Source organism: Zerene cesonia, chromosome 15, assembly GCF_012273895.1.
Source record: "Zerene cesonia ecotype Mississippi chromosome 15, Zerene_cesonia_1.1, whole genome shotgun sequence".
Taxonomy (NCBI): domain Eukaryota; kingdom Metazoa; phylum Arthropoda; class Insecta; order Lepidoptera; family Pieridae; genus Zerene; species Zerene cesonia.
In genome coordinates this window covers 8,831,372-8,844,660 of record NC_052116.1, presented here as the reverse complement: position 1 = coordinate 8,844,660, position 13,289 = coordinate 8,831,372, and the positions used below count along the sequence as shown (strand labels likewise).

At 35.7% G+C, this 13,289-nt stretch overlaps 1 protein-coding gene across 1 annotated transcript in view; it reads right to left on the bottom strand.

The window, feature by feature from the left end:
- Positions 1-336: 336 nt before the first annotated feature.
- LOC119832687 overlaps positions 337-13,289 on the bottom strand; it is a 74,601-nt gene continuing 61,648 nt past the window's right edge. The window contains exons 8-12 of the mRNA XM_038356404.1: positions 11,975-12,130; positions 9,846-10,080; positions 5,975-6,187; positions 3,596-3,848; positions 337-2,745 (exon numbers count right to left, since the gene is read on the bottom strand). Of these exons, the coding sequence (XP_038212332.1) occupies positions 1,525-2,745; positions 3,596-3,848; positions 5,975-6,187; positions 9,846-10,080; positions 11,975-12,130 (2,078 nt within the window). The 3' untranslated portion in view covers positions 337-1,524. The remainder of the gene's footprint in view (positions 2,746-3,595; positions 3,849-5,974; positions 6,188-9,845; positions 10,081-11,974; positions 12,131-13,289) is intronic.

Genomic DNA, 13,289 nt, shown 5'->3' with positions numbered 1-13,289 from the left:
TTAAAATGCTAGATTTTAAGGACTATAATTTACTAGCTGCGCCCCGCGAATTTAAGGAAGAGATGGGAATTCCCTCGCCGTTCTTGTTCCCCTGCGATTTTCAGTATAATTACTATTATATATTATATGTCTGTCTGTATTTTCTTCGCTTATCAAATTCTCACATATTATATTATAACATCAAATTATCATTATAGGGTTGCCTGGTAGAGATCGCTACCTAGCGATAAGGCCGCCCTTTTTATTTTTGAATTTTTTACGCAATAAAGAATTTTCATTTCATTTCATTTCATATCAGTGCAAAAAAATTTTATCCAAATTCGTTCAGTGGTTTGTATTGGTGTGAAGAAGAGACATACAGATAGTCACTTTCACTTCTGTAAGATTGAGTAGGGATTTGTGATAGCATTCAGGAATCATAGTACATATTCAACGGTGGAAAAGAACGGAGAGAAGATTAACTCTAATTGCGGAGATTAATTCGAACAAACAAGTAAACAAACTTCAATTTCATATTTTTGGTATAGTTTGAAACTCGAACTTTCATTTTTCAGCAGCTTTTTTATATTGGTGTATATCGTGCACAGATTTAGGTTATATTTTGTTCAAAAAGTTTTTTATTACATTATACGACATTTTTTATTAACGACTCATGTAAGTTGAAATTAATTCAACAAACACTTTTCTACTATGCATAACGAAACAAATAGCTATCGGTATAATTCTTATCAGTCGGCAGTATTGGTCTTAATAAAATCGAATGAGCATTATCAATTTCAACAGATTTATACCACCAGAATTATCTACTATTCGGATGCTTCGACAGAGATGCCAGCTAGACTATAGGACACTGACCGTTTCAAGAAAAATAATTACATAAGGAAAAGTAGAGGACAATTTGAAATAAACAATAAGCTCTTGAAATTATAACTATAGATTGAGAGGATGAAGCAAATATAAAACATAACCTAAAGTAGGAGTCCAGATTGCTGGGAGTTTAAAAAAAGAAAAGGAAAAGTATAAAAACGGAAATATAAACCATGAGCAAAATTGTTGATAAGAAGTCTAGATCACATTTCTGCTAGAATTGCACCCATAACTTACTTAGATCACCAATCAATATGGCTACTATCACCGTTTACTAACCTATGATGTTCAAGCATCCATCAATATCAGGGTAACTAGAGGGTATATACACTAATTACAACAAGGTTTGAGTGCCAGATCTAAGCATTAATATATATGCAGATAATATCATGTTCCAAACTCATAAACAACTATTGGTAGACAATCGACCAAACACAAACATACATACAATTCGTACAGCAAAACACAGAAAACTTGAACCTTTGTACAAATCTAGGAATAAACCTCGTAACGTGATGTAAAGGCAATTCAATAGTCAACAAACGATTCCGGCACTCAGTATAGTGTCTGTCAATGTAAACTCCAGTCTAAGGGAAGATCCCTAGACGCTGAACGAGAATGAAGCGTGGGCGGCGCGTGTGCACCGCGGGCCGCGTGTCAGTAATCCAAGGACTCTTCATCTGGGGATCGCTTGCGGCAACACAACCTCCATGCCGCACCCAATGCGCAAACACATATGGCAACAGCCAGCCCTGCTCCTAAAGCAGGCGCCAGCCAATCCCCGCTTCCGTTCATCCGCGCTCCCGTACATAGCTCTGGAGCCTCATCATGCAACTTCCCCAACTGTATACCACTTAATGCATCCAAATACCCAAGTCTGCGCAAACTATCCTCTGAATACGCTTCTCTTGCTCGTTTTTCTTCAGCAGTCCAGAATCTTCTCTCTCCACCGGTTATATTTGGACAATTGACAACACCATTACATATTAATCTAGCTGGAATGCATAGCGCTTCTTCTCCAGGACATATGAAATCACAGTTATGCCCTTCTGCAGTGCCCAAACCACTGTCAGTCAGGCGTGACGTCATTAAGGTACCGTCAGAATTTTTAGGCAAATGGTACAATCCAGTCCAAGCAATTTTGAATGCTGCTCGCGCTGGTGAGGCACTTCCGATGAACACTATTCTTATAGACCTTGTTTTTTCTTTTTCAATGATCAATGGGTCATCTAGGGATTCAAATCCGAGTTCACCAGCTGATAAAATTGGAAGTTCCCGGGCAAGAGAAACATTTTCACCACACACTGATAAATATGGTTCTATACGACCTGGTAAATAAATCTGTATGTTGCCATCATCACAGTGTCGTGATGCAAATTTGATGCTATCAAAATGCAGCCAAATATCTCTCTTCTCCTCTATCTCCAGGTCCCATATGCATTGTATTCTCTTAGGTGGTTCTGTGTATCCTAGCGCTTCTAAATGAGGATAGACTATTTCGCCATCAGACGCAGCGGCTAGAACTGCTGGTCCACAAAGTGGTCCGTGGACAAATTCGTATCTGGCTTCGAAAAGCGGTGAAGGGTTCTTGAAATACGAAGCCGCAGCGTGAGCATTGTCGACAATTAACTGTAAATTTAAAGTTTCACCAGATGAAACGACCCTATAAGGCCTCGCACGAGACACAGTATTGGCATGCTTCGCGCAAAGACATGATCCAACAGATCGCTGAACTGCTAAATGTAAAGGAAGAGGCGTTGTTGTCATTCCAAGTGATAGGTTTGCAGGCCTGCCCCCAGGAAAGGGTTCCCATATGATTAGTTTATCGGCTCTATCTTCATAGCAGTTTTGACAGGACACTGGTGTGTAGGGGTGTTCCTGTGAATAAATGATAATGTGAGTAAAAATGGTTATTGATTAAATAGCAAAACTATATTTCCACGTTATTAAATTCTGTTACATAAAAACTGAAGATATAACCAAAGTTTTTATCGAGGCATTAAATATTACCAATTTAAATGTCCATTTCGAAACAAAACCAATAAAGTAAGTTAAATTTAAATCACTACTCGTCGCTATCAATTCTACGTTGAAAATAAATAAATCGTCTTCATTGGAAATCGAGAAGCGTGAATGAATCAATTTCATTGAGAGAAGTAAATAAAATTTCAACAAAACATCAGCTATTTATTAAATCGCCGTGAATATCGGAGCAAACAACTGTCTGCTAGTGATATTTTACTATTTAAATAAATATGTTCGGATTTTAATATATTAAAGGCACCCGTTACTGTAATTATGAGTACTGATTCAGTTACGAATATTATTTATGTAGCGAAAATTATACTGAAACATTTTGTTTCATATGATTTAACATTATGGTAATGAATGATATATTACCGTGGTTATCATAAATTATTATTCGAACCGTTAACGTAATTGGTATTTCGATAATGTTTTCACGGGTAGATAAACTATGACAAAGTGTTCTTTCATAAACTATACACACGACAACAATTTAATGCTTGTTTTGTATGATGTTAATATTGTTAAACTTTCTCAAAAATTGTATAGTATAATATTTAAATATCATACAACTACATTTAGCGTTAAATAAGATGCAATGAACATATCAAAACAGGTCACAAAGTATTGTATATTTATATCCCACTTTTGGTAATTGGAATACACCATGTTCTTTATAACTCAATATTTATATCAGACTCACCTTAAAATTAACACTGAGAATAGTTAAAATGACCCTTGCATATATCCTCTTGTCCGTGACAAATCTGTATAGGCAGTGCACGTCCTCTCCCGGCGGCGCTTGCTTGTAAACTAACGTGTTTAGTGGGGAACGCAGCCGTCCCGCCCTCTGTTTCCACGATGCGATAACTTCGTCGCACGCGGTGCCTTGCACGGGTTCACCGAAGCGGGTATTATTGAAAAAGTCGTAGTGCGCCCAGTAGTACAGCGAAGATCTATGTGAAAATATCGTTTTGGTTAATTGCCTTTATTTGCATTAAAGTATAACTTTAGTTTGATGTACGTAGGTCGTATTTCTGGAACCTAATGTCGTGAGTTTTTAGGATTTTATCGCTAGAATATATTATGTTAAAATAAACACAATTGTAAATTAACCATGTATGTATAAAAACAATGTATGTATATAATGGCTACAAAAGCATGTGAATGAATTACTAAGTACCACCGATCTCATCTCTTAATTATCATAACATAAAATGTATTTTCACAGTAAGTACTCATGGAATTAAACAAACTTAATTGAATACGCTTTATAAACTAATGAAGCACGAGCAAGCATAAAATTGAATGTATGTAAAGATGGCGATATTTGCTCAATTCGGACTGAATTGAAAACGAGTTTGCCCGAAACTACAGATAAGCAACTGCTAGTTGCTTATCTGTTTTTTGTCGATATTGCTCATGGAACAGATGCTTCGTAACCGTTGTTTAATTTGAATATTCAGTTTCTAGAACGATCTTGTACAAATTGAAGTTAAGTTTGAGTTCAATGTCAATATAATTAGTAAGTAAATTAAATAAATTAAACAGTATGTTAACGGCTAACTACGTTTTGTTTTTGTGTATTATATTCCTTTTAAGTCCACTTATTTGGTACGTACATTAAAGAAGTCGTGAAAAAATATTAATCCTCAATTTTGTATCGGCCACATGTCCGATTTTCGTCAAACATAAAAAAGAATAGTCCCAAATACTTCAGCTTTAGAACAAATAAAACTAAATCAAAATTGGTTCATCTGTTCGGAGGAACGTTGCCGCACATATGCACATACACTAGCGTTTACTGAATATGTAAAAAATGGACATTGATATCTTGCTAAAAAAGTTATAAAAGTAAAAGCTTTATGAATGTTAGCGCTTTAGAACTTAAACGGTTTATCTTACGGAAAATGTCCATGAGCATATGTTTTAGATTATTTCACAACAATTAATCAAATCAAATCAAATCAAAATACTTTATTATGCACCAAGTCATACAGAAATAAATTCTATAAATAAACTCTATACAAGCACAACAGGCGGTCTTATCGCTAAACAATATTTACAATGACTTCCATTAGCCTCCGAGCAATAGGTTTTCTTAATTTTCGCGTTAACGTTTTAGCTTTTTTACTTATGTAGCTAATATCTTTGTCGATATTCACATCTTCATTACAAAATCATCATAATCTATACTAATATTATAAAGAAACCACTTTTGTATTGTTGTATTTTTGTATATTTGTAACGTTTAACGCAAAATCTGCTGGACCGATTTAAGAAATTCTTACACGATTAGCAGCTCTCTGAGTGACATAGGCTATATATGTACCACGGGCAAAGTCGGGTCGAACAGCTAGTGTACAATATAAATGTATTGAAAATCAGATTTTTCCCCGGCAAAACCAAAAACTGTACTATAAGTAATATAACCTCGTTGGAGTCACACCGAAACCAAACCTCGTACGCCCATAATTATATAGAAATCACGATCCAATTAACGATCAAAAATCACCCGTATTACCAGGCATTATTACTTAAATAACGGAGCAAGCATAAGATGCTATCGCCTCACGTCGGCAATAATATGAGGGTAGCAACAAAAGCTACGGTGTAATGAACGCCAATTATGCGATTAGGGAACGCTATTGACCCATTCCGTATTGATTGCTGTGTTGGAAATGGTGTATTGAATCCAGTTGATGCATGTGCTTGAGTTATTGCGCCTATTTGTATTCGATACGTATTGGTAAGGTCTTGTTGAGAGAACTATCGTGTATACTTTGGTAACTTTTTCACTTATTTTGTACTAGATTTTGTCCGCTGTTTCGCACTTAAATTCGGAGTAGTTTAATGGATGTTTAATACACATAATCTTCTTCTTGAATCACTCTATCTATCAGAAATAAACCCATTAAAATGCGTTGTGTAGTTTAAAGATCTAAGCATACATGATACATAGGATTGTTTTATAAATTATAAGCATTAGAATAAGTGGTGTTCAAACGGGCTTTGTAATATGGATTATATACGTCCTTTTTGGTGTAAAAAAAAGTATTATTTTTTTAATTAGTTTACTCACCCACTATAACTGCCTGTTTTGCTCTCAAATCGCACAAACATCGCATTCCCGGTGGACACGAAGTCGTGTTTCTCCATCGGTCTACTGAAGGTGTCGCAGAAGGTCTTGATGATCTTCGCATCATCAGGTCGGGGAGCGTCGTACAGCGTCAGTGACTCGCCACAGTCCCCTGTCCATGGGACTATGGGAGACTCGATGCGGTTGATTCGAAAGCTGTTGAAGAATCATATTATTTATATTTGGATGAAAATTCATTATAGATACATACTTTATAGATTCATATAGTAATTTCTTGTATGAATGTGAGGATATAGAATAACAATAATGTCTTTCTGAGGATACGCTTTTTTTTGTATGTTTGTTTTCAGAAACTACTGGGTCAAAAAAATGTTAACTGCCTTTGGCTATAGACTTACACCACGCTATAACCGATAGGAGCAAAATAGTTCAATTCTACGATGAACTAAAAAAGATCAACTTTTACAACTCCTAATAAATTTTAAAGTAGGATACGTGAACCGCGCCACATTTCCTTGGCGAAAGGACAATGATGAAATCTATGTTGTAGATCCAAGATTCTGTTGCTGTAATATTTGGTGAGGATTTTTTTTTTAAGGAAGAGCAAGCAAAGAAACAGGTGGGCCACCTGATGTTAAGTGGTCACCACCGCCCATAAAAACTTGCATTACTAGAGGTGTTACAAGTGCTTCGCCGGCCTTTCAGGGACATATACGCTCTTTTCTTGAAGGCCCCAATGTCGTAATTGTTCGGGAATACTGTAGCTGGTAAATCGTTCCAGAGCTTTACCGTACGCGGAAAGAATATGGTTTATTACATTAACGTCATAATAAAAAAGGTCTGTGTAGTGTTGTAAGGTAAATTTGTGGAATCATCGTTTATTGTAACTCGCTTCAGTTCCCTGTTTCAGTTGTTAATATTTCCGTTAACCTCAAGAACGTTCGAGTTCATTGGACCAAGAGTTTGAAGGGAATTGAAATTTCAATAGGGTCAAACTGTTATGAGGAATAAGATGAAATTAATATCGCTTCAAATTCAATATAAAACATGCTTATTGGGTTTACTTACCTAATATCTGCCTGTTTTTGTTCTTTAATGGACACTTTTTGTGTAAATTTTTTGGAATTATGACATAATTTAGAATCTTGTCTTTTTAGAAGCTAGCAACGCATGAAACATTATTTAAGCAGGGGACTGATATTTAATTTATAGTAAAGAAGGAATGTAATTCAACTGCATGTATAAAAGAATATCGACAATTTTTTTCAAACATAATAAAAATATAACTTTAACGTCTTAATATAAAACCATTTAGTATGTACATTACAGATGATTTTAATAGAAAAAGCAATAAATTTTAACACAAAAATGTTATCGTGAAATGGCATTTTTATTGCTGAACTTTTTAATATTAATTTTACGACGCCGGTCATTGTGATATTTTTTGTTCTTGTACAGTATAATGAAGATTTAATATTGATGCTACATTTTCAGTTTCAAATTTTAGGTCCATGTTCTATTTTAGGGTTCTTTAGCTGAATGTTGAAAGTGGAACTTTCATGCAAAATCGTCCTTTTATCTATCATCATCATTAGCCCATATATGTTCCCACTGCTGGGACACAGGCCTCCTATGAGGGTTCAGGCCATAATCCACCACGCTGGCCAAGTGCGGGTTGGCAGATGTCACATGTCGTCGAACTTTTGATTCTTGGACATGCCGGTTTCCTCACGATGTTTCCTTCACCTTTTTAAGCAGTGGTGATGTTATCGACATGCACAGATAAATTGAAAAAACAATTTATTTCCTGCACGCTCGCCCGGTCTCGAACCCCGACCTATCGATTTTAAAGTCCGAGGTTCTCACCACTGAGCCACCACTGCTTTTTTTTTATCTATAGATGGCATGAAAGTTTTAGCAGTTTTTATATCTGAATTGTGTAGCTCTGGGCTCCACGGTATAAATGTCATGCGCTTCAAACGTCAAACAAATAGTCGTTTATTTCGGTGCTTGGGGAACATTCTAGAAATAAAAGGCTTTTATTGCGTAGTTCTGTAGATTCTTAATGAGATTGATTCAAAATCTGGGGAGGATATATTTGTTTCTTTTAATGTAGGTTTTTTGCAAAATTGAAAGTGCCTCGATTTCAATAGCAGCTGATTTTTCAATGAGAAGCAGCTAAGGCGGTGGGGGGGAATTTATTATATTCAATGTAATGCCAATTGGACGCTTTTGAAACGAAATCCTACTAATGTTATAAATGCGAAAGTTTATAAGGATGTGTGTGTGTATACTCTTTCACGCAAGAACTACTGAACCGATTGGACTGGAATAACATATGGGCAACTTTTTATCCCGATATTCTTACGGGATACGGTCTTACGCGAGTGAAACCGCGGGGCGCAGCTAGTGTATAATAAAGAGGAAAGATTTGAATTTAGGTTCCGGACTCAAATGCAAAAACGGGAAAGTGTTATTTACTACTAAGACTTCACTGTTCACCTGTCTGTCTATACGTCCATCTGTCACCGCATAAACCGTGTTATCTAGGCGGTTAAAATATTCAGGAGTATGTCTATTATGATTTAAGACTAATACCCTACTGATTTCTATATATCTAATATATCGAATATCGAAATACACATGACCTCTCTTTTTTGAGTCGGTTAAGTCAGGCTCAGAATAAGTCTCGATGTGGGGTTGATGCAATTCAATGTGTGCCACGCATCGATTTTCTGATCAGTCGTTTAGTTCCTGAGGGAGCGAGTTTGTTTTATATTGCTTTCGATATATCTTTATATGTGTAAAGCAATTCCACATTTCTGATTGCAGGGACTTTTACTTAACCCTTATCACTACATAGTATAACACAGAGTTTCCGCCATGTGTGTCTGTATGCTTAGATCTTTTAAATTGCGCAACATATTTTAATGGTTTTTTTATAGATGTTGTGATTTTATCATGTATATATGAAGCTTTATATGTTTTTACCATGTATTCACACCCGTCCAAAGTCGGGCGGGTGGCTAGTATTTATATAAAAGTATATATAACAAGCCTCTCATCCCAACTTAGCGCAGGTTGACCAGAACACAAAGCCCTTGATACTCAGTAACGTGGCTTGTATAATGAAAATTAAAACTATTTATGCAAATCTCTAAATATTAAATACTCATGTCACAATGTTCATATCCATTCCTCTGAAACGAAGGACCGATTTTTATAAAATTTTGTGTGCATATCCGTCTGAGAAATTTATCATATTTCAATTGGTAAGAACAAAGCAGAAGATGGTGTGACGACTCAGCTATTAAATCTATAAAATTGCGATCATGAGTCATCATGAGAAATGGGGACACAGCTGCATGTACTATATAGGTATAGGTCAACATATAGGTTACCTATCAAGTCCTGTGTGACATGAAAGGCCACTAGCAACTCTCTTTGATGAATTAAGTGGGAAAAATGGGTCTCCATTAAGTGAACACTGAAAAAGGCAGGAATCAATTATGGACTAGATTCGCCGCGCGGATTCACCCGTGGACGAACGGGCAATAGCAAGTATTTATATAGCTTTTGTTTATCTGATGTATAAGCTATATTATTGTAGTTTGTATTAAAAATCATTCAGTGGTTTTAACGCGAAAGAGTAACAAACATCCATGTATACTACAAACTTTCGCGTTTATAATATTAGCAGGATATAAAAGATTTTATACAACTTTTTAATTATTTGTCTCCCTATTCTCAAATGCAGAAAAGTAAAATTATATTATTCATTTGTTATTGTGCTGAAGAAATAGCAACTGCTTTTTTGTTAAGTTTTATATAATAGTGATATTTATATAATAACCTTGGGAAGTAAAGCCTCACAACTTGACCGGGGAATCCCTGCATCAGATAAGTGCAGGAAGTATGCGGTGGATACCAATGTGCCACAGAGAGGAATATGCCCTCAGTGTCTCCAGATTTCTTGAGAGACTCCGCCGTGAGGAGCCAGTCGCAGCTGCCGATCTTGGATCCAGGTGCCTCCACGTGGCCTGGCCAATTGCCCACGTTGAAGTGAAAACCGGTGTTTAGGAGAGGGCCTATGGGAACATTGATAAGTTAGTAATAAATCATAGATAGCTGTGTCTGTCAGCTCTGTATGAACTGCTTTTTGAACAAGTGGTGAATATAAATTTATGTATTACCAGCTGCGCCGCGCTCTTTCAGTCGCGGACAAACCCACGGTTAAAAGGAAGTATTACTATAGCTCATGCTATTATAATGCGTATGCTACATCACTACCAAGTATGATCAAAATCCGTTAAGTGGTTTTCGTATAAGAAACATCCATTCATCCTTACAAACATTCTCCTTTATAATATCACTAGGATGACGATTTTAAGCGAAGTTCAATTAATAAGTGTTTGGTTTGAGTTTATTTATTAATCCATATTAAACATTAGCCAACCGACCAATAAATTAGATCATTATCAAAAACCTAATTATCTTGACACAATACACGTGATTAACGCTTGTAAATTTATTTTGCTTTATTATCTCATTTTGAAAATACGTCATTGGCGTATATGTTTAAATATCTTTACTAATACTAATGTTATGAAGAGGAAGTATTTGTATGTTTGTTTGCAATGTTTTGTTTTCACACAAAAACTGCTGCGCAAATTTCAAACATTCTTTCACCATTAGAAAGCTGCAACTTTACTGGATGGCATAGGCTATACATATATGCACCACGGGCAAAGCCGGGGTGAACAGATCTTATTATATAAATCCTATATACCTATTCTATGGTGTCCTTACTACCATGCAGAAGCGGCTACTTATGTCTATCATCATAAATTTATATAATCATCTAAATATCCACAAAAACGATCTCTATTGTTTTCTATCTTTTTTATGTGTGTGTGTGTCCTTAATAAACGTGTTTTCTTTCATTCTATAATATTAATTCGAAAACGATTATTCGAACTCGCAGATAAATATCAACCGCAAAATTCTAAAAGTATCGCAGCGTTAATAAAATTGTACCAACTTACAGAATAAACTTGTAAAGTTGAGATACGTGCGGATGTGATGAGCGCAGTTGCTCACTGGGCTAACTACTCTCGGGATAAACTTTCAATGATTAAATACTGAACTTTGCTCCGTCGCCGCCATTTTTATAGCACCGTCACTCGTTTCCCCGGAATTTTTTGTTAACATTGTTGTAGTATGAGAAGTTTTTGGGCCCGATTTAAGATATAGTATTTTATATACTGTATGTTCAAAGAGTGTTTATTGTTCATTGTGAAAAGGAGTGTTTCAAAATCGTTCCAATAACCATTTAATATGCAGTCCGAGTCATAGCAAATCGTTTCAAAAATTCGGTCAAGTGAGAGTCTTACTCGCACTGAACATAGAACAACTGGTAAAAATTAATCACCCATCCAGTGAGCCAAACGTTGCTTAACCCCGGACAGACACTAACGGAATTACTGTCGTACTGACGCGTCTCGTATCGTAAGTCCAAATCGCACTATTTTATTTCACTTACACTTACAATCGTATCGTATTTTATTTCACTTGTTCTAGACATTCAGTACACATTTTTAACAATAAAAAAGCACCCTACACAAAAAGTATTCAATTTAAACAAATGTAATATTAATATATGTAAATTACGTGTCACGTTTTTTGTCCGCGATGGACTCCTAAACTACTTAACCGATTTCAATTTAATCCGTCCACGGTTTGCAATTTGATCAAACTTAAAAGATAGAGGATAGTTTTTAATTTCAATAATGGAAAATGACTCCCCAGGCGGAGTTGGGGCGTGCAGCTCGTGACTTACATATTTTTTACATATTTTCGATATTCGACGTGTAAAATACAAAACAATCCTGCCTCATCTAAACAGAGCACTCCAACCCTTATCTACCTATTCCTAAAGGCCGTCTATGACAATAGATAACATGTAGGGAAAGTTATGCATACCTGCGGGCGAACTAACGAACTCAACGAACAAGTCCTGCGAAGTGCCGATGATGGAGTAGGGAAATTTGCCCATGCCACAGAAAGTTCCGATCACCGCTGACGATTCGTCCTTGCCATCGTAGATGCGTATGTAGTCGTATGGACAGTTCTCTGAACCTGGGGATATGTTGGTTGTTATTAAATCGTGTACTATTTAATTTTTAGTTTTATAGCATTGAAATGCTTTATAAATGAGAAATTTTGAAAGAATAGAAAAAAATTGATCACGAGGCAGGATTCGAACCTGCGTTTCTTGCCTAACCGTAGCAACGCCTAAAGCCTAGGCTAGGCGTTGCTACGGTTACTCAAATCGTGTACTAGTTTTTGTTTACTTATGTGATAGCTGGCAAAGGAGTTGACTGGACATTAGCAAAGGCTATATATATATAGGCTGTGAAAATGGATTTACGAATGGATTGGTAGAGATAATAATGGAAAAGGGTGAGGAAAAGAATACATGCCTCTGGTTTTATTTATTATTACGTTATAATGTATCATATTATAATGAAATAAATATGATCAAACAAAAACTAAAAAAAAAAAAACAAATAAATTTGTTCACTAACTCTTTTTTCGAGCATTCGTAGGATATTATAAAATAATGGCGATCCTAATCAGACTTATAAGATAAACTCATGAAATTATATTGTCTCTTAATACGATAAATGTACTAAGTTTAAATTGAATCCGTATGTTTCATATAGGTTAGAATTTAGTCTAAAAACGAGCACAAAAAGGGCAGCACACGTAGTTGTAATTTTTGCAGAGATTGATCCCGAATTGACTTACTGTCAAATAGGCCAAAAATAGTTACAGCATTTTTCGAATATGTCATCTTCTACCTTTTTAAACTGATGTGTCGGACCTATGGATATTCAGTTTAATTCTGTTCTATACTAAAAATAAGGAACTTTGAATAAAGCCAAGTTTGAATAAAGCCGTACAGCGTAGGTACACGCTCTATTTAAGTTACGCCAACTAGCGTCATCTGTATATCCTTACGTAACTATAACAGATAATCCAGTCTATTCTTAAAATAGCGTCACCTAAATTTTAATTTGAAATACACAATTTAAACTATGACTTGTTGTAGAAAACTAGTCTTTGTGGTTACATTAAAATATCGATCCCAAGCAAAAAATATGACGCAATTTTTTAGAATTGCACTCGGCGCAAGCTCATCAATCTTCTCTTTTAATTCTCCTTATCACATGTATGCAGACGATTTCCAGCTATATTCGCACGTGCCACTGCCTGAACTGCCTGAAGCGATTTT